This window comes from Crocodylus porosus, unplaced genomic scaffold (assembly GCF_001723895.1).
Source record: "Crocodylus porosus isolate Cpor-Errol unplaced genomic scaffold, CroPor_comp1, whole genome shotgun sequence".
In the NCBI taxonomy this organism is placed as follows: domain Eukaryota; kingdom Metazoa; phylum Chordata; order Crocodylia; family Crocodylidae; genus Crocodylus; species Crocodylus porosus.
Window position 1 is genome coordinate 178,251,990 of NW_017728886.1, and position 19,220 is coordinate 178,271,209.

The 19,220-nt window shown below is 41.5% G+C and overlaps 1 protein-coding gene across 1 annotated transcript in view; it reads left to right on the top strand.

The window, feature by feature from the left end:
* The window catches only part of SPIRE1 (spire type actin nucleation factor 1), a 170,568-nt gene that overhangs the window by 135,314 nt on the left and 16,034 nt on the right, over positions 1-19,220 (top strand). The window contains exon 9 of the mRNA XM_019545681.1: positions 13,654-13,823. Coding sequence (XP_019401226.1) covers positions 13,654-13,823 — 170 coding nt within the window. The remainder of the gene's footprint in view (positions 1-13,653; positions 13,824-19,220) is intronic.

Sequence of the window (19,220 nt, forward strand, 5' to 3'; positions counted from 1 at the left end):
TCCAATTAAAGTACAAGGTATATTGTACAACTCCAGTTGTTATTCTGTTTCCACCACTGGTTGCAATATGTCAATTAATTTCTACAACCAGACTATAACTAATTCTAGATAGGAAATGTGCAATAAAAGAATGACAAATACAACTGAGTGGCTTAAGCTAACAAGTCTAAATAAAATGTCAGGAAAAGAGGCTTAGAAAGTATTTATTTTTAATTAAAAGGGTGGGTTTATTTTTTACATGAACAAGTGGAGCTAATGTAGCCTTGGGAGGAACCAGGTCTTCCCTTCTATGTTTTGTTTTACAGAGATTTGCTTTATTTTAAATTTGGGATTGGGAACTCCCAGCAAAAAATTAATTAAAATACATGTCTCTTAATTAAGAGTGAACATAATTTGAATATATAGTATTTAGGGGTTCTTTCTGTAACTAGTATAACATCTGGTTTGTTTACTCTTGAACCTGAAGCGCTTCTGCTCCCACGTTTCTTGGCTCTGGCTCAAGCACCTACTGTATATTACTGTCACTGACTCCCATTAATGAGCCCTTTTTAACATCAGTTAGCTTAAAGGGTATATGTTTGCCAGATCCATTTATGACAACCTGCATTTTTAACAAATTGACAAATTAAGCAAGCAAGTAGGTGCAGATTATGTTGCTTAGCTGGTATGTTTATTTTTTCTCCTTTTGATTATTCTTAATGTTGGGGCTGACTGGCTTGATTACTCTTACAGTTAAAGTATAAGCATTTGTGTTGCAAATCACAATGAATTTGGTCTCATCCTCGTTTCTAATGAATGTTAGATAATGTACCAATTTAGTACAATTGGTAATTCATGTTTGAGATTGGAGCCAGATATATATTTTTGTCAAAAATAAATGCACTAACCAAGCTGTGTTTAAGTGTGGCAGACCACGTGCTTGTAACAAGACAGATGTCTCATTTCATTAGTCATATGAACTTTCCAGGCCAAATGAACCTTTGACTTCTTAATTTAAACATAACTGTCAAGGAGAGGATAGTGTAGAAGAAATCAGACTTCGCGTTGTGGTTGAATCAGAACTGCCAGAGCCAGCCAGCCTTTATTTAGGGCTATACTGGGATCACAGGGAGAATTCCATACAGCAAGGGGAATCACCCACTTGTCTGTTTCAAAGGATTTCTCAAACTCTGTAAGCTTACAGGCGTATTTATACTTAAGACAGAGAGAGAGAAAAAAAATATGACCTTGGAAAATAAATCACTGATCTGACCCACAGACATACAGGCAGTTTACGTAAAGAAAAAGAAACATCGTGCTTATAGGAACGGTTATCAGTTTCTGGTTCTCAGAGAAAAAAAAACAAACCTAACATCCATACACAGGGTAATATATCAAGACAAAAACAAGGCATGCAGGATTTTCTTATCTTAGCTGAAATACGCAGTATCAGCACCTCTGGTCTCTGTCTCTTTTCTTAGTCAAGTTAGGGGCCTGGTTAAATTTATTTCCACAATAGTATATATTTGTGTAGTGTAAGGCAAACTAAAAGACCATGATTTAGTCATTTCCCATTTGTTAGGTTTTCATCTTTTTTTTTTTTTTTTAAGGGGCTAGTGACTAAACTTGGTTTGAATGCCTCTCTTTATTAGTTTAATTATAATCATGGGAGATTAAGCTTCCAAAAATTACAAATCTTTCTTTTGGGTCACTGAAACTTGTGTGAATATGGCTTTGTACCTTTTACTTTTTTTTTTCTGTCAGTTATGATTTGTCATTTGTAAATGTTATTTTAGATAAAAACTTTAACTTCTGGTTTTCAAGATATTTATTTCTTAAGTTGGATTTTGGTTTTATTGTATTCCAGAAATGGTATTCTACAGCTATGTATTTGCACATCCCACTGATGCTGTTCACACTTGCATCTTTTCCACAGTAAAGAAAAAAGCGTCTCTGACACATTTTGGATTTATGCTAAACTGTGCACTGGAATCCAAAATTATTTAAATGGAGCTAATCTTTTCTTTTTGTTACTTCTCTGTTTTCCTAATAGCTGAATTATTTTCTTTTTGTTGTTTTTTTCTTTTTTTCCAGCAATGCGGCCACTTAGCATGTCTTACAGTTTTGACTTGTCAGGTAAAAGGTGCTAACACACCTGACGTGGTTATTGTGGTTATTGTGCAATTTGTCCCATCCATTTGTTTGTTTAACTCTCATCTAAGAAAAACTTGAAGTGATTCTTCCAAGCAATGGTCAGTGAAAGTAGATTAAACTAGATTAAAATCTACAGTTCTGCTATGAAAAAGGATATGAATGTATGGAGAGCTGTTTGTCACCCAGCACTTAGTTTAGTGAAAAGTAAGATGATCCACAGCTAACCTGCAAATCTGGGAAAAGAACCTTGAGCACGATGTTCTCTTTAATCCTGATTTGCTCATTATTTATTAAATCCAGGTCTTATCTTTCCCCCTCCCTCAAAATTGGACTTTTAGTATTGAGGTTACCAGCAAATATACATACCGTAGAATGTTAAGCTGAATCTCTAGAACAGTGATTCCCAACTAGGGTATGGAGGAGATAAGTGAGGTGTGAGGAAATAAGCTGATAAATGCAGGCTCAGGCTTGTCCCTGTCTGGACAATCCCCCAGACCCAGGACCAGGCCTCTAGCCACGAAAATAATCACTGCAATATCTATATTTAGTTTTCAAAATTGGGTGGCACTCAGTTCACAAAAATTACAGAGGGGTGCCTCGATTCCAAAAAAAAAAAAAAACTTTGAGAACCACTGCACTACAGAGTCACTATGTGATTTGATCATCTTTCACAGTGTTTTTGAGGGTATCCAAAAGGAACTATTAACATGTCTAAAAATATGTCTTTGATTAACATTGTATATATACATACATTACATACAAACCCACGCACATATTCACACAATGAATCGGTGTGCATTGATATAATATGTGCAGATCTAATTACATTTATCAGTAGTCCTCTGATGAGGGAGGAACACATTACTTTTAGCTGTGTTGGAAGTTTTGCAAGCTTCTTTCACACGTTCAAAGAAGCTTCAAAGCATTAAAATCCAAATGACAGCTTTAAAATTTCTAACGCTACCATGGGACCTCGCTCCTGAGCCACCATTTTGACATTTTAAATTTATTTTTAATGTATCAGTGTGCTTCTAATTCTTTGTGGACTCCCTTCCCCTGAAGACGAAGGCTCAGTGGTCAGATGTGGAGCATTTAAAGCTCCTGATGAGGATGCAGGATTTTTCTCAGAGAAGAGTCAGCAAGCTATCTTCCATCTGTGGTAGTCCAACTCTGCTGAAGCACTTAGCTGACGTATAGAATGGGAATCCATCAGATGGTTAGATTTCTCTAGTGTATTTTTTTTTTAATGTATAAGCAGTAATAGACTATAGGTGCCTGAAGTCATATTGGACGCTCTCATAGCACAGGCATATGATGAAGTATGAAATGTGAAGACCTTTATTTACAGAAGGAGGCCAGGTAGTTTTCTTTTAACTCACCTAATTTAATAAAATACATTGTTACAATTTGCTGGTGATTTTTGACCTGTATGTTTATATAGGATGCCTGCCTAATTGTTCCTTATGGCTTCTCTGTAGGGAAGTTAATGCAGTCATCTGGAGTTTGAAGTTACTGGGTACTAGCTACACTGCACATATGCCTCACACCTAGTGGCACCCAACCTTTTAGCCCTACTGGCTTGATGGACAGTACCAAGTTTTATGGGCCAAATCTGGCAAGAGGGCCTGATCTGGTGTGCAGAGCAGGCGCAGCTGGGGCCCAATCCATCCACATGGCATCATTTTGTGGTGGTCACAATCCGGCTGCTGGGGTGCTTAGAAATTTGATAGCAGGGGAGAGGTGGCCATGTTAGTTACCATTACTCCTGTGCCATGAAATGTCCAAACCACGGGAAGCCCCACAGGCCAGTTGCCATGGCCCCGTGGGCTGGATTTGGGGTTGAGCACCCTGGTTGTGTCTATTCTGAATGCAGAGTAGCTCAAGCACTAGATCCACACCCTAGGTAACTGTGACCTAACTTCCTTGTGCATACAAGCTCTGAGATTCCTTCTATCCTAGTATCAGTGTGCCACTTTATCTCTTTGCATTTCCAGCCTTCCATTTCCCTATTTTTCTGAAGATTTTTTTTTCAAGGAATGGTGTAATGTGGCCCAGTGCTTCTAATAGAGCAGCAAAAGTTAGTGAGCAAAAGATTACTTCCTCAATACGTATGTTAAGGGCTCTGTTTTACCTTGAAATTCTTTGCTGGTAAGATTAGGATAAACCAGTTACATTTTTATTTTTCAATACTTCTGTTATTTCAAGACAGAGCTGACTGACCTGCAAGTATAAGGGTGTGGGTACATGAGTGAGTTACCCCAAAGTAAGCAATGCTGTGAATTTAAGAGCATATCAGCTGTGCTGTGATAACTTACTATATGAACACTCCTATTCCACAGGAAATTTGAGGTAGTTTATTCCTTAGTGAATCTGTGGTGTCTAAAAAAGCAAAATATAAGAATACCTGTACTGATTAGTGAAGGGAGGATCTGTTCCATGTATGTGCACCCAGGTATACTCTTGCTCTTCAGAACTACTGTTCATGGCTCTGAGACATTATTTCTAGTTCATGTTAAATCAAACAATATTCTTCATAACCAACCCTTCATAAATTTGACAACTTATTACCATAATAATCTGGGTAAGCTGCTTCACAGCAACCCTAGTTATTACACTTTGCCTAGATTTGATCTTTCTGACTGACCAGTGAAGAATTCTTCCTGTTTTTTTTTAATCCATTTGCTAAATGTCCTTTTTTAAAAGTCATGTGAAGCATACACAGAGATGTTTTATTGCTTGTGATCCAAACTTGCCTTTGCAAGTAAATTCAGGGGTTATTAAATCAGCCTTCTAGGTAGAGCTGAGACAACAAATGAGCAACACAAAATGAAGTAAATATTTGTGGGTGCATATAAATCACAGATAGGCAGTTTTGCTTAATTTTATTGAAACTTTTGCTTTATTCTTTATTTTGAGTGACAGGTTACATTTCTTGCCATTTTGTAATTATTACGTTCACAGTTACCTGTTTTATTTTCAGTGCTGTCTGTTCAACTGAAATTGTCGTAAAAGTGCAAACTTGCTGGAGAACAGAACCTTCCACTAAAGCAGAAGGCTGAAGGACAGATGCCTGGGATTAAGACAGCTGCTTTGTGCTGTTTTGGTGGTCAAAGCAACTGTAAAGGCAGCTTAATCAGCTGATTCCCCTTTCATGAGGGAAAGTCCTCCTGGGGTTAAGCCAGTGTAGTTGGTATACCATAATGCCTATCTCATGCCACCTCCCTCTTAGCTATTGATGCAGGGAACATTCTTGGAGACAGTGGTACACAGGAGTTGCCAATCCCTGTGGTTCTTAGTAGGCAGAATGAAGTCATAAACACCCAGATGGAAATTAAAGCAGTCTTCAAGGGGTATATGGTATATGCCAGATGTTAGGAGAGTCCTTAATCCTTAGTAGTTTAAGAGAAGTAGTATAGTAGCTTAAAGTAATTTTGCTTTCTTGGATACCTGTTGAACACACAGATGTACAAAGTTAAATGTTTCTGTTATTTTCCAAAATTGCTGTGGTCTACCTTAATGGGATATGTCTTTCTGGCCCCTTCCCAGAAAAATACTGAGTATCTTCTGCTTCCATTGATCTTACAGGATCATATGACTATTATAAAAATGTCTTGGTAAAGGCACAGATATCTGTTAACTGTACTGCCACTGTAATAAGCGTGGCACAAATCTTTGAAAGAGTTTTCTCAGTATGCCAATTAGTTCCCTAAGTTAAATATGTAAGCAAGTCTATTCAAATGAACACCACATCTCTGTACTTGTTACTCAATATATATTATTTTCCAAGTATTCTAATATTGTAACTAATGGAGAAATCCAAGTAGCCTATTTTCTTCTCTACTGTCTCTTTAACATATTGTGAAAAACTTAAGACAAAGCAGCCTATTTTACAACAGCAGTCAAGTCTGGGTTTTCATGTACTAAAGAGAGTTGGTTAGAACACAGGTTGCATATGGTTATATAATCACTTAGGCTTGCATCTGTCATCTACATGAATTTTTCTTATTTACATATAAAATAGGAAATTAAGTCACACTCACTTTATTGCTATCACCCTCCAATAAGCTACGGGCACAAAAATGCAAACCTAGGAGAGTTAAAATGGTGATATTAAAATCATTTAAAATATGGCGTATGAAACAGAATGAGCAAACACAGCATTTTCTCTGGCTTTCATACGGTGTGTAGTATATATGATAGCTCACATAACTTTCTTTCTGTAAAAACCAGAAGCATTCTTCCTATTGCACAGCTAATGCTCACTCTGAAAAACTGACTCTGGGAATGGATACTGCTTGACCCTGTTTGTCTTGCAAAAAACAGTTTGCTGCATCTGCAGCTTGTCAGGACAGCAGTTGAATCACCTCAGTTCAGACAGCCTACAGCTAGTTGGGCCCTTTTATTAAGTATGATGAGTATTTTCTTATGAACTTAATTCCTTTTTAGATTTTGTGAATTATGTGCGAACAAAAGAGAATTTTCTTCAGATACATTAATTATAAGTAAGTATCCAGGTATGGACAAATGTGCATTTGGAGCTGTTTCAAAAGGGAGAAGGAACTCTTACTCAGAACTATGCAGTGACTATTACATGCTAATGCAGGGGTGAGTGATTACTTGGGCCCAGGAGCCACATACCAAGTTTTGATGAGCTGCTGTGAGCTGTATAAGCCCCCAGTCGTGCCCAGACAATTCACCAAAACTCTCTATGTAGGATGGAGTCATAGGCAGTCAGGGAGTGGTGTTCAGCAGCTGGATAGGCAATCTGCTCCTTGCATGCCCCTGCCCTGAGGGTGTAGTGTGGGGGGCATGTTCACATGTGTGGGGGTGGGGTACTGCTTGGGCATTAGGTCCTGGGAGCTGGCTGAGGGTGGTGAGCAAGGGGCGGGGGGGATGGCAGAACTTGTCCAGGTAGTGCAGTCTTGTACTCCGCGTGTGGCCAAGCCCCACTGGCTGTCACCTGGGACAGCCTGTGACACGCTCCCATTCATGCCTGCTGGCCCCACCCTGCCCACCATGCACAGCTTACTAGCTGGACCTGTCTTGGTACAGCATTTCCCCTCACTTCCAGCAGCAGCTGCTCCTGCTCAGTGACCTAGACAGATTGGAGGATTGGGCCAAAAGGAATCTCATGAGGTTCAACAGGGACAAATGGAAAGTTCTGCACTTAAGATGGAACAATCCTATGTACCGGTATGGGCTGGGGGCTGATCGGCTGGGCAGCAGCTCTGCAGAAAAGGACCTAGTGGTTACAGTGGACAATAAACTGAATATGAGCCAACAGTGTGCCCTTGTTGGCAAGAAGGCTAATGACATACTGGGCTGTATTGGTAGGAGTGTGGCCAGCAGGTTAAGGGAAGTGATTATTCCCCTCTATTCAGGATGTCAGTGAGGCCACATCTGGAGTACTATGTTCAGTTTTGGGCCCCCACTACAGAAAGGATGTGGACAAGTTGGAGGGAGTCCAGCGGAGGCCAGCAAAAATCGTTTAGGGGCTAGGGGACATGACTTATGAGGAGATGCTGTGGGAACTGGGCTTTACTCTAGAAGAGAAGACTGAGAGGGGATTTAATAGCAGCCTTCAACTACCTAAAGGGGGATTCAAAAAAGGATGGAGCTAGACTGTTCTCATTGGTGAAAGATGCAAGGAGGAATATGTTGAGCAAGGAACAATGATCTCAAGTTGCAGCAAGGGAAGTTTAGATTAGATATTAGGAAGAATTTTCTCACTAGGAGACTAGTAAAACACTGTACCAGGTTACCCAGAGAAGTTGTGGTTTTTAAGACCCGGCTAGACAAACCTTGGCTGGGATGATATAGTTGGTGATGGTCCTGCTTTGAGCAGGAGGTTGGACTAGATAGCATCCTGAGGCTTCTTCCAACCCTAATTTTCCATGATTCTGTGTGCTGTGGCCAGTGAGCACGGGCAGGAGCTCAGCGCTCACTGCCCCAGGCCAGGCTCAGCCCCATGTGGAGTTTGGTCGGGGCAGCCATGGGCCAGATCCAGTCATTTGGCAAATGCCCTCTGTGGGCTGGATCCAATCAGCTGGTAGGCTACATTCAGCCCACAGGCCATGTTTTACTGACCCCTGTTTTAATGGGTATGTGTGCCAAAGCTGGGAGAGAGATAGATGTAGCAAAAGTCCCAACTTTAGCACTGCTTCATCCAGGGTTAAATTCGGAGCAGTTTTGCTACGTTTTCATCACTCACAGCTTGCGCAGGCATAATAACCATTAGAACGCAACAGCTGCTCTACACCCCCAATTAGCATCTGTCCTGAAATATTCTGCTCTTGCAGCAGTGCCAAATGTACATTTGCCCATATCTTCAGTCTACTGGTTGTTTGTGAACTGTTCTTTTGACTGCTTTGACATTACTTTTGTCAATGTGCTTTTAATCACCCAACGGTAATGTTTGTGCTTCCTGGTTAGATTACTGAAATCTTTTCAAGGAGACTAGCGCAGGGATCGGCAACCCCTGGCATGCATGCCAATGAGGCACATAAAGGCACTGGATTTGGCACATGCATCATAAGGCAGACAGCGGGGAAGGGGCTGGACCTGCACTCCCACAAGAAGGATCGGGTCCCTTGCAGCTCTCCCAGTGTCCTCCTGGAGGCATGCTTGCACCTGCTGCCAGCAACAAGCTGGGATGGGATTCCACAGACCCTGGTGAAGCTGCCGGCATCTCCCTGCTGCCTGCAGTGAGCAGCCCAGGATCCATGGAGGTGGTAGGGCCCTGCCCTAGCAGGCAGCCAGGAAACTGCAAACAGCTGAACTGGGGGCTGCAGAGCCCCAGTCCAGCTTGTCACTGGTGACGGGTGCATGCACATCTGGGGTGGACAGCAGGGGAGCCGCAAGTGGCCTGATCCTTGTTGTGGCAGCACAGCCCAGGCCTTTCCCTGCCATTTGCCCCGAAGCATATGTGTACCTGCCACCAACAACAAGCTAGGCCAGGGCTCTGCAGGGCCCTGGTGCAACCGCTTGCACCTCCTGGCTGCATGCCACAGCTGACCTGGTCTCTGGGCAGGCCCCTGCTGCCCACCAGAGAGCTCAGGCTGCTCACAGCAGGTGGCAGGGAGGCTGCAAGCAGCTGCACTGGGATCTGTGGAGACTTGGCATGGCTCATTGCTAGTGGCAAGTGCACGCATACGTTGGGGCAGGCAGTGGAGTAGGGGCCCGTGTTGTGCTGTCACAGGATTGAGCCCTCACGGCTCCCCCGTGGCATGCCAACATCTTCCGAGTAGGGGTTGCAGGTGTTTTTGCCACTCTGTCCAAGAATGTTGCCAACCCCTGGACTAGCAGATAGCGTCCAGTGAGCAACCAGTAACACATTTTTGTTTTTGATTTGATTTCTGGGCAAATTATTTGTGCTAAAATCTCTTAAACTTCATAGGATTAATTGCCCCCCCTCCCCCCCCCAAATAAATTTCCGGCGGTTGTCCAAATATTAGTAAATGGCCAGTAGTCTCTCCACACAAATCATAGTAAACTGAATTCAGTCTGTTTATTCACTAACCTATTTTGCTAATTAACCTAGTTTTGTTCATTTCCATTTTTTTCTTTTGTTTAATCCTTCATATGTGCCAACATTTTTCCCATAGATGACGGTACCATACTAAGGAGTTTTTCAAAACAAATATATTATGTCCCAGTACCAAAGCTTCACTTGTAGTTCAGAGTAGTAAACCTATGAATGCTCTTAAGCAAAATATTTGAATACTTCCCACAGTGTAGTGGTTTAGGTTTCCTATGCTTTATGAGGCTCCATGAACTTATGTGCAGTTGACAGGAAAACTTCCACATTTCCTTAACTACAGTTAAAGGGATGAATTTAGTTTGGGAAATTCTGAGGTTCCCCAGGACTGGTAGCAGAAATATATTTTCTACTGAACTTACAAAGTAGGGGTGAGTGGATACCAGGAGAATATTGTGTAATCAATGTGCATCAGCCAGAAACCAGAAATATCTCCCGCAGATCTAATATTCCCATAAGCAAAACTACAGAAGACTAAAAAGAAGGGTTAAAAGGTTATAAGGTTTTTAATAGGTGGCTCATGGTAGGGAAACACTTGGAACCAGTGATAATATTGCAATATTCAAATCTATGAGCTTGGAGCATCATGATGCAAATAGTCACGTTTTCTCACATTTCCACTTGCCGGTATATTTATAGAGGGATCACACCATACCTTATTCTCTCTCCTCTTTTCATAGATCCTGCATTTAATAATCTGACCAGCTTTTAAAAATATGTAACTAAGTGATTGTTGTTTAAGTGAAATTCTGTTGTGTTGAGAGCGATGGGGTCTTTAGCCTGGAAAAGCACAGGCTCAGGGGTGATCTGATGGCCACCTATAAGTTTATCGGGGTGACCACCAGTTTCTGGGACAATGTTTGTTCACCAGAGTGCCCCAAGGGATGACGAGGTCGAATGGTTATAAACTACTGCAAGACCATTTCAGGCTGGACATAAGGAAGAATTTCTTTACTGTCCGAGCCCCCAAAGTCTGAAACAGCCTGCCAGCAGAGATGCTTCAAGCATCTACACTGAACACCTTCAAGAGTAAATTGGATGCTTATCTTGCTGGGATCCTATTACCCCAGCGGACTTCCTGCCCTTCGGGCAGGGGGCTGGACTCAATGATCTTCTGAGGTCCCTTCCAGCCCTAATGTCTGTGAAATCTATGAGGGTGTTTTAAAATGGGTATACTTTTGTAACTGAGGCCTTGTCTACACCATCCAATTTTACCTACCAGTGTAACTGCACCAATTCATTCTCCTAATAAAGACGCATTTAACATCAGTGTTTAAAAAGGATGGTCCAGTGTACGTAGGGCTAACTTGGGATTTGGGAAACCTTGCCTCACAGAGTTCTGTGCTACATTGGGTTAAGTGACTAATCCAGTGGTTCTCAACCTTTTTAGGCATAAGGCACCCCCGATAGACTCAGTGCACCCTCCAGAAAATGCTAGTTCTTACTTTTCACTTGTTTTTTGACTATAGAAAAATAGTAGATCAATTCTTGTTGCAGAAAACTTAGAGCACAAAAGGTCAGAATGGTTTTTAACATTATGGATTTATATTTGAAATAGAAATACCTAATGCAGGAGGCATATGATCCCACTAGGGGAAATGCCTTGCTGGACGTGGTGTTAGCTACAGGGGATGACTTGGTGGGGAATAAAAAGTAGATATCATCTATCTAGACTTTAAGAACACGTTCAATACAGTATTGCATTCTGTTCTTGTAAATAAACTGACAGTCTATGATGTAGATGATAACACAGTCAGGTGGTTGACAAATTGGCTTAGGGGTCACATGCAGAGAGTGGTGGTGGTGGTCAATATTGACCTGGAAAGATGTGGGCATTGGAGTCCCACAAGGCTCAGTCCTTGGACTGGTGCTATTCAATATGTGTTCATCAGTGACTTGGACAAGGGCATGGAGAGCACCCTGTCCAAGTTCACAGATGATATCAGATTATGGGGCAGTGTTAATACACCAGGTGGTAGGGAACAGATCCAGGCAGATCTGGACAGGTTGGAAAAATGGGCAGAACAAAATAGGATGCAGTTCAGCAAAGACAAGTGCAAAGTGCTGCATCTGGCAAAAAGAACCACCAGCACACTTATAAGCTGGGAGATGACCTTCTCAGCAGCACAGCCCAGGAAAGGGATCTTGGAGTCATAGTTGACTCCAAGATGAACATGAGTCATCAATGTGGCAAAGTGATCAACAAGGCTAACTGCACTTTATCATCCATTAGCAGATGTATGACGAACAGGTCCAGGGGATGCTTCCCTTCTATGCGGCACTGGGTAGACTGCAGCTGGAGTACTGCGTCAAGTTTTGGGCAGTGCACCTCAAGAGGATTGTGGAGAATCTTGAGAGGGTTCAGAGGAGGGTGATTCATATGGTCAGAGACCTGCAGGCAAGGCCCTATGAAGAGAGACTGAGGGGCCTAGATCTCTTCAGCCTTCGCAAGTGATATTGTGACTGCCTATAAATTCATCAGGAGAAGGCAGCAGGGAATAGGAGATGCTCTGTTTACTAAGGCATCCCCTGAAGTAACTAGGTACAATGGCCACAAATTGACAGAGAGCAGATTTAGGCTGGACATTAGGAAGAACTTCTTCACAGTAAGAGTTGCCAGAATCCGAAATGGGCTTCCAAGGGAGGTGGTGCTCTTCCTTACCCTGGGGATCTTCAAGAGGAGACTCGACAGGCACCTAGCTGGGGTTGTCTGACCCTAGCACACTTTCCTGCCCAGGGCAGGGGTTGGATTTGATGACCTTCTGAGGTTCCTTCCGACCCTATGAATCTATGAAGTATCTGTGTTTACCTTGTGAATTGTGTAGGCATTGGCACACCTAACAGTGCTATTAACGCTCAGCAAGGATTGCATGGCTATGAGACACTGGTTGAGAATCACTTGACTGATGAGACTTCTACTATACCACAGTTCCCCATCTTTGAAATGGGAATACTCCATGACATGATCTGTGGTTAGAAGGAAGGGAGTCATATAACTATGTATTACAGGAAGGCCAGATGCTTAGGCCAACATGTAAATCTGGTATACAGTTTTCCTCAAAAGTCTTTTACTTTCACATATGGTCAGAATGAGGACTGGAAGGGGAGTTATTTATCAAACCATCTTCCCTCAAATATATTTTTTAATTTATCATTTTGAAACTCCTCATTTTCTCTGTTCATTTACCAAAACAAAAATAAATGTCAAAACCTCCTCCTCCCTCCCTTATTATGTTCAAAACTAAGGTGTCATCTGTAGGTTTGGACTGAACAGAGCAGACCTGCTTATATTATATGGCTTCATTTTGATCTTAGGTTGGAGAAAAATCCAGGATAATTTTATTGCGCTCTGGAATTATGCCCATGTAAAACCTGTGTAGATGAAAATGGAATCAGGCTTCATGTCTCCACTGCTACATGCAAAATGAGACCAAAGATGCACATTTTTATACAAACTAAAACGTAAACATGAAATTGTTCACATTTTAGACAGGCTCCTGTTGTTTAACTCGTTGTCATTGTTGATTTGTATATGGAAAAAGAAAGGGTAAGTTTACCCTCACTTGGGACAGTTCGTGTATGTATTGTGTGAACATGCCAATATAGAATAGTCTCAGTGTTCACTGAGGATCCACTTGTCTGGCTTAGGTGGGGCATTTCTGTTCCTTGGCTTGTGATATAGAAGCTAATTGTAGAAAATAATTAAATGGAGGCATTTTATTTAAGAAGTAGAAAGAAAGTTGCAAAGTGAACTACTGTTTTCTTGCACTTCTTTCATTTCTTTACATCATGTCTGCACCACATGCTATGGCTTGTAATTTTCTAAGCTATGTAAAATTACTACACCTATGACTATCACAAAACAGTAGTTCTCTGTATGTGCTGCATTGGCAGTAAAATCTGAAAGAAGCATTGCAAGTTGATTCCTCAAATACATATCCCTGCCAAAATCAAAATTCCAATCCTTCTGTTTCTTTTGTCAGATGTATCCACTCCAGAGTCTTCAAGAAAATTAGCAGATAGCTCCATAGTGAATGGTGGCTTGACACCCCAAGGAAAGCTGAAAGGTCTTGGCACTACCCAAGTGACAGGGCAGCGAAAGAGACTCCTTAAAGCCCCTACCTTAGCTGAACTGGACAGTTCAGATTCAGAGGTAAGACTTTTTTGTGCTCGGCTTACTTTCAGAATTTAACTGCTGTTTGATGGACAAAATAATCTGAGTTCATGAATTCATAGGTGGTGGTGGCCATTGCTGTTGACTTAAGTTATAATGAGGACTGGATCACAGTATTGCCAATTCCCGAAAATTCAGCCTCCCCAGATGTCTTAAATATGATTTAAACTTTTTGGCCTTTTATCTACTTCTTTAATTCCCAGTATATGCTAACACTATGTGTATGTAATGCCATGGTTGGCAATTCTGTAAATATGTTGAAAATAACATGATGTTGGCTCCCATGTAGAAGTTCTTGTGCTGTACTCTGAACCCATAGTAAGGGCTTATTTCTGGGCTGTCTGGAAGAGCTTATGAGTAAGGGCAGAGTAGATAAAGGAATACTGAAGTGATGTGGGAGCTGCATCTGCGACCCATCAAATTGTTGTATGTGAGGGCTGTCAAACTTCCTTTAAATTGGAATGGCTTTGAATCCAGCTAACTCAGCCAGAGACCCGATGAGCTATAGGAAAAAAAGTTATGTAGATCATTATCAAAACCATAAGGAGTAATGACAATACATTCTGGAGAAGGGAGACAGGCTAAATCACCTGTATGTTGCTCTGTCTGTTAAATACTCTTTGCAGTTTTTAATAAGATACCTCCCACTGACCAAATACTAATGCTAAAAAAGGAAGAATGAGCCAAGTATTACCATGACATCCAAATTCATTTCTAAATATATCATCAGCAGGGTCTGGACCCACAAACTACAAACCATCAGTACAGATTTTTCACTTAAGTTGTACAAGTATTTTGTAAAGAAAATGCTCTAGTGCTTACTATGGGGATCAACCTGGAAAGATTTATAAGGCAGGTTACACAGCCATTTGTATGGCAGCAGTAGAATGATGAATCCTTAATTTTTATGCCTGTTTTGGGACCACAGTCTGTTGCTGAGGTTAAGGAAGCATAGCTGCATGTAACTGTGTTGTGGGTCATCTGGTACCTGTTTGGATGTAAAAGTATGAGTTTCTTATCACTTATACTAAGAACCAAGTCTATTAGTCTAAAGGCAGCCTCAGTCAAGCTGTTATAAACCTCTTTTTTGGTCTAGGTTTTAAATGGTGACAGGATCTCTTTATATTAGTGGGAGTTATACAGGTGATAATTTGACATGTTCATGTTGAAAGCCAGTGCAACCAAATGGATGAGACTTGGGCTGTATTTCCAGCTTGGCCTGAAGTATAACTTCTCATCTTTCTATAAACGAGCGAACAATAGTAAGTGCATGAGATCTTGTTAATAAAAAAGACACCTCAAGATAAGTAATGGCAGCAGTAAGTGAAAGAGCCAAGACTAGAATTCATGGTCTCCCAGCTTGCAGTTTGCTGCATTTCCTCCCAAACTAATCTGTCATATTTGACTTGGAGAAATGAGCTGAAATCAATAAAAAGAGATTTGGTAAAGATGCATGTAAACTGATTCTTGTAGGCATGAATAATCAAACGCTCAAGTATATGCTGGGGAATTCTCTCTGTGCAGGAGTGTCATTTAGAGAAGGCTCTGAGGGATACAGCAGAAGATGAATAGAAAGTAAGTTGACAATGCAATGAAATTGCAAAAAAGAAAAAAAGTGCTATATTGGTTTGAATGACCAGAAGTAGACTGTGAAACAACCCAGGTAATTGGGCTGCTTTGTTACTGTAGTGGCTGTGCCTTAGGTGTAATGCTATGTTCAGTGTTAAAATAGTAAAAAAGATTAATTGGAAAGCTCAGAAGGAAGTTATTAAACCGACAGAAAAGTTGAAGAATGCTGTAGAACAAGGGTGGCCAACCTGTGGCACTGGTGTCACAAGTGGTACAGGCAGCCTGTGTGTGTGGCATGAGGCAGATTGGGGAGGGTACAGACAGTACACTGGCAAAACAGGGAGCAGAGAGCAGAGCATCAGGTCAGGCAGGGAGCATAGGGCAGGAAGCGGAAAGCAGAGCAGCGGGTTGGTCAGGGCAGTGGGTTGGTCAGGGAACAGAAAGCTGAAAAATTAGATTGGGTAAGAGAAAGAGATCAAAGTGGCACTTGAAGGTGTGGAGTTAATTTGTGTCATGTCTGTCAAAAAGGTTGCCCCCCACTGCTGTAGAGGATAAAGGAGAAGTGAGATGCTGAAATATATTTCTTTGCTGACCTAATTTGTGGTGTATATATAACTAGGGGCAGATGCAGTATTCTAATGGCCTATGAATGACTCAGACATTTCCATGCTTACAACTGCACAGGGAGTGAATTGGCTTAGTCTCTTTAGAATTACTCATTAGGAGTTTAATTATAACTACAATCCTCCATAAATAAGAGGTGGCATGTAGCTGTACCACCCCAGCAGAACAAAGGATGAGTGGTGCCTCGGTAACAATTCTTTCCCGGCTTTCCCTTTGTACTGGGGAGGAGTTTGTTTTCTAAGCTTCTCCTCCCTTCTCACTAGGCCCTGTACACCTTCCCCTGTACATCTAAGCAGCTGGAGGTTTGCAGCTCCCTCCCTGCCCAGTTGCTTGCAAGGCTGGGTATCAAACAAGCATGCCCGTTCTCTTCTAATTTGTTATTGTAATTTGAGTCACAGTCTGAGTAGGAGATTTAGGGGAGCCATACTCTCCTACCCTTTGTATTTTAAAGAATTATAGAAGTAATCGCCTAATGGGACACACATGAGTTCACCTGATGACAGTAGCAGTGATACCTTTAGATGACCTCTGGGGTCATGCCTCTAAGGGCATGTGTAGACAACACGGGTATTAATGTAGAGCCCCTGAAAATGTTAACATAGATTGGGTTTTCTGAGTAGATATGAGGCTGTGCTTATTTGGCTCTAGATCCAAATGTGTCCAGAAGTGTCTGATCAAAGATTCTGGTATAGTCTTGCCTCTATCTACCTTAAAAATCAACAGCACAATACTAGTATATCTAAATCTCTCTCAAGATTTACTAATAATTACTCTACCTGATTTGCTAATATTTTTTTGAGAGCCTGCAACACTCTCTAGTGATCACAGGACAACAAAATAGTTCATATACTCATTGCACATGAGGCTTACAGGGAGGGAAAAGTAATTTAAAATATGAACATGGGATATTTTTACCTAAGCAGACTTGGCATTTTTGTAACATGACTATATCTATAGCTCTCGTTCTTCCCGAAGCAGGTTAGTCTTGTTTCACGTCTGTTGCTTCTGTGCAGAGTCCATCTCACCACTGAAGTAGCTGCAAATCCATTCATTTCTACTGCTTAAAGAAGTTGGATCCTGCGGGGTCTGCCAGAGGCCATAGATAGAAATCTCATTTTCATAGTTTTGTTCTCCGCCACTTTCGTCCTACTTTTCTGTGGTACCTGGATAGGTGGTTGCTTAGTCAGAGCTGCCCCCAACTTCCCACTTTGTGGAAGGAGCAGCAGTTCCACAAAGTGGGAAGCAATACAAATTACAGCAGACCATTCTGGGCCATTCAGTTCTATAGCAGTCAGTAGCAAAATTCCCACTAATGCCAGTGGACAAGAGAATGAGGACATCTGTCTACTGCATAGCCTAGCCCAGTGGGGGCCAATCTTTTTGGCAGGCCTAGCACAAATTAAGTCCCACACCCTCCTTGGTGCCACTTCAGTCCCCTTCTGCTGCCTGATCTGCTCTGCTTTCTCCCCCACTTCTGATCTGGTGCTCTGCTTGCTGCTTCCTGTATTATCTCTTGCTGTGCTGCCTGCCCCTAATCTATCATGTACCACACACACAGGCTGCCTGTGCCACTTTCGGCACATGTACCAAAGATTGGCAACCCATGGCCTGGCCAGTTGGGGTAAGGCAGCATCTGACTAAATCCCACATTTACCTTCTAAAGTAGAATAAGAAATCGTCAAACATTTTAAGAGGTGTTTTTCAACAACAAATGTCAGAATTTTTTTTCAGTGAGAAGATATCATTAGAAATGTTCATGGTTTGCAATTTTTTCATTCTTTACAAAAATAAAAGTAGTCCTCTTGCTGTTTTCAGTGTTGCCATTTATTTTTCCCTCCCCAGCCTCCTCCAGTGACAAATTTTCAATGGCAAAATAAAAAGGCAGAGAAAAAGGAGAACAAAAGCTCAGAGAACAAAACCTCAGAAGACAAAAGCCAAACTTTTCAGCACAAATAAGCACCAATGTTTTCACTTGCTTAGAATGACATTTTTGTGAGAGAGGAGGAATGGGGAGAGGGTCATGGCTTACATTTCTTTAATTTTTTTTTTTGTCCACACTCTTGGGGGGTGGGGGGGGTCCCATGCCACAGAGCCAGGTCTCCCTCAACTGCTTTTCTTCCAGCCTGAACCACAGGCTCTGGCACCCCTCTGCTTTTATACATTGAGTGGAGAGTGGCAACAGTTATTCAAAATTAAATAAAAAAAAGTACTGGCAAATTAAAAAAAAGAAAAAAGTCTTTATCTTAATATTTTACCTGCTTATTTCCTCTGCTTATGGACAGAATAAATAGTCACCTTTGTGACTATATGATAGTCTTTGGTACCTTTTGCCTCATAAGTTTTAATTTTCGGAAAACTAAAAGTTCACCATTGCAGTTTGAACAACAATTCTTTTTCACAAAGTTTACACTAATTGGCTGTGGTGGAGTGTCCGGGAACCCTTCTTTCGATCTGTTGAATGTTTTCAGATTGCTTTTAAGTTTTCATGCAACTCTTCTGAAATTTTTGCTGTGACCTTTACTTGGTTATTGCATAGAAGATCACCTGATCATAATTTGTGACGCCTCCTGGCCTGTGGCGCCTTTTGTTCATGTGATATTTCTGACAACTTTCCCTCCTGATTTTCCATAACTAGAAGAGGCATTGTTTCAGTCACTGCAGACTTTCCTGCTTGAGATTCATGTGACTTTAAGTCTGTCCCTGGAAGGGAGTCTCCGTTGCTTGCTTGTTTTCTGACTGAGTCACTTTGTTTGACTTGTAAACCCAAGAGTATAAAAGGTAACTGTGTACAAGCCTCCTTTGCCAAGAGCATTTGTCTTAGAACTGAACCATGTCCCCAACCTTTTCTTCAACCCCATGTTCTTTCTACAAACACTTGTAATATCGAGCCTTCTTTATTAAGAGCATTTATCTTAAACCTGAACAGGGTTCACAACCATTTCTTCAACCCTATTTGCTCTCTGCAAGCACCAGTAATATCCTATAAGTTCTTTGTATTGAGTATTTAAATAACAGGTTATAGGTAAGGGCAGTTTATAAAGCTAATAACTCATCAGGAAGCACAACTTTTCAGGCACCCATTGACTGAAAGGTGTTAGTCAAAGCCTATTTCACTCTCATTCATCTCGCACCACTTGCTAGTCTTTGGTTGCTGTGGTGAGAACATACTTAACCTAATGAATG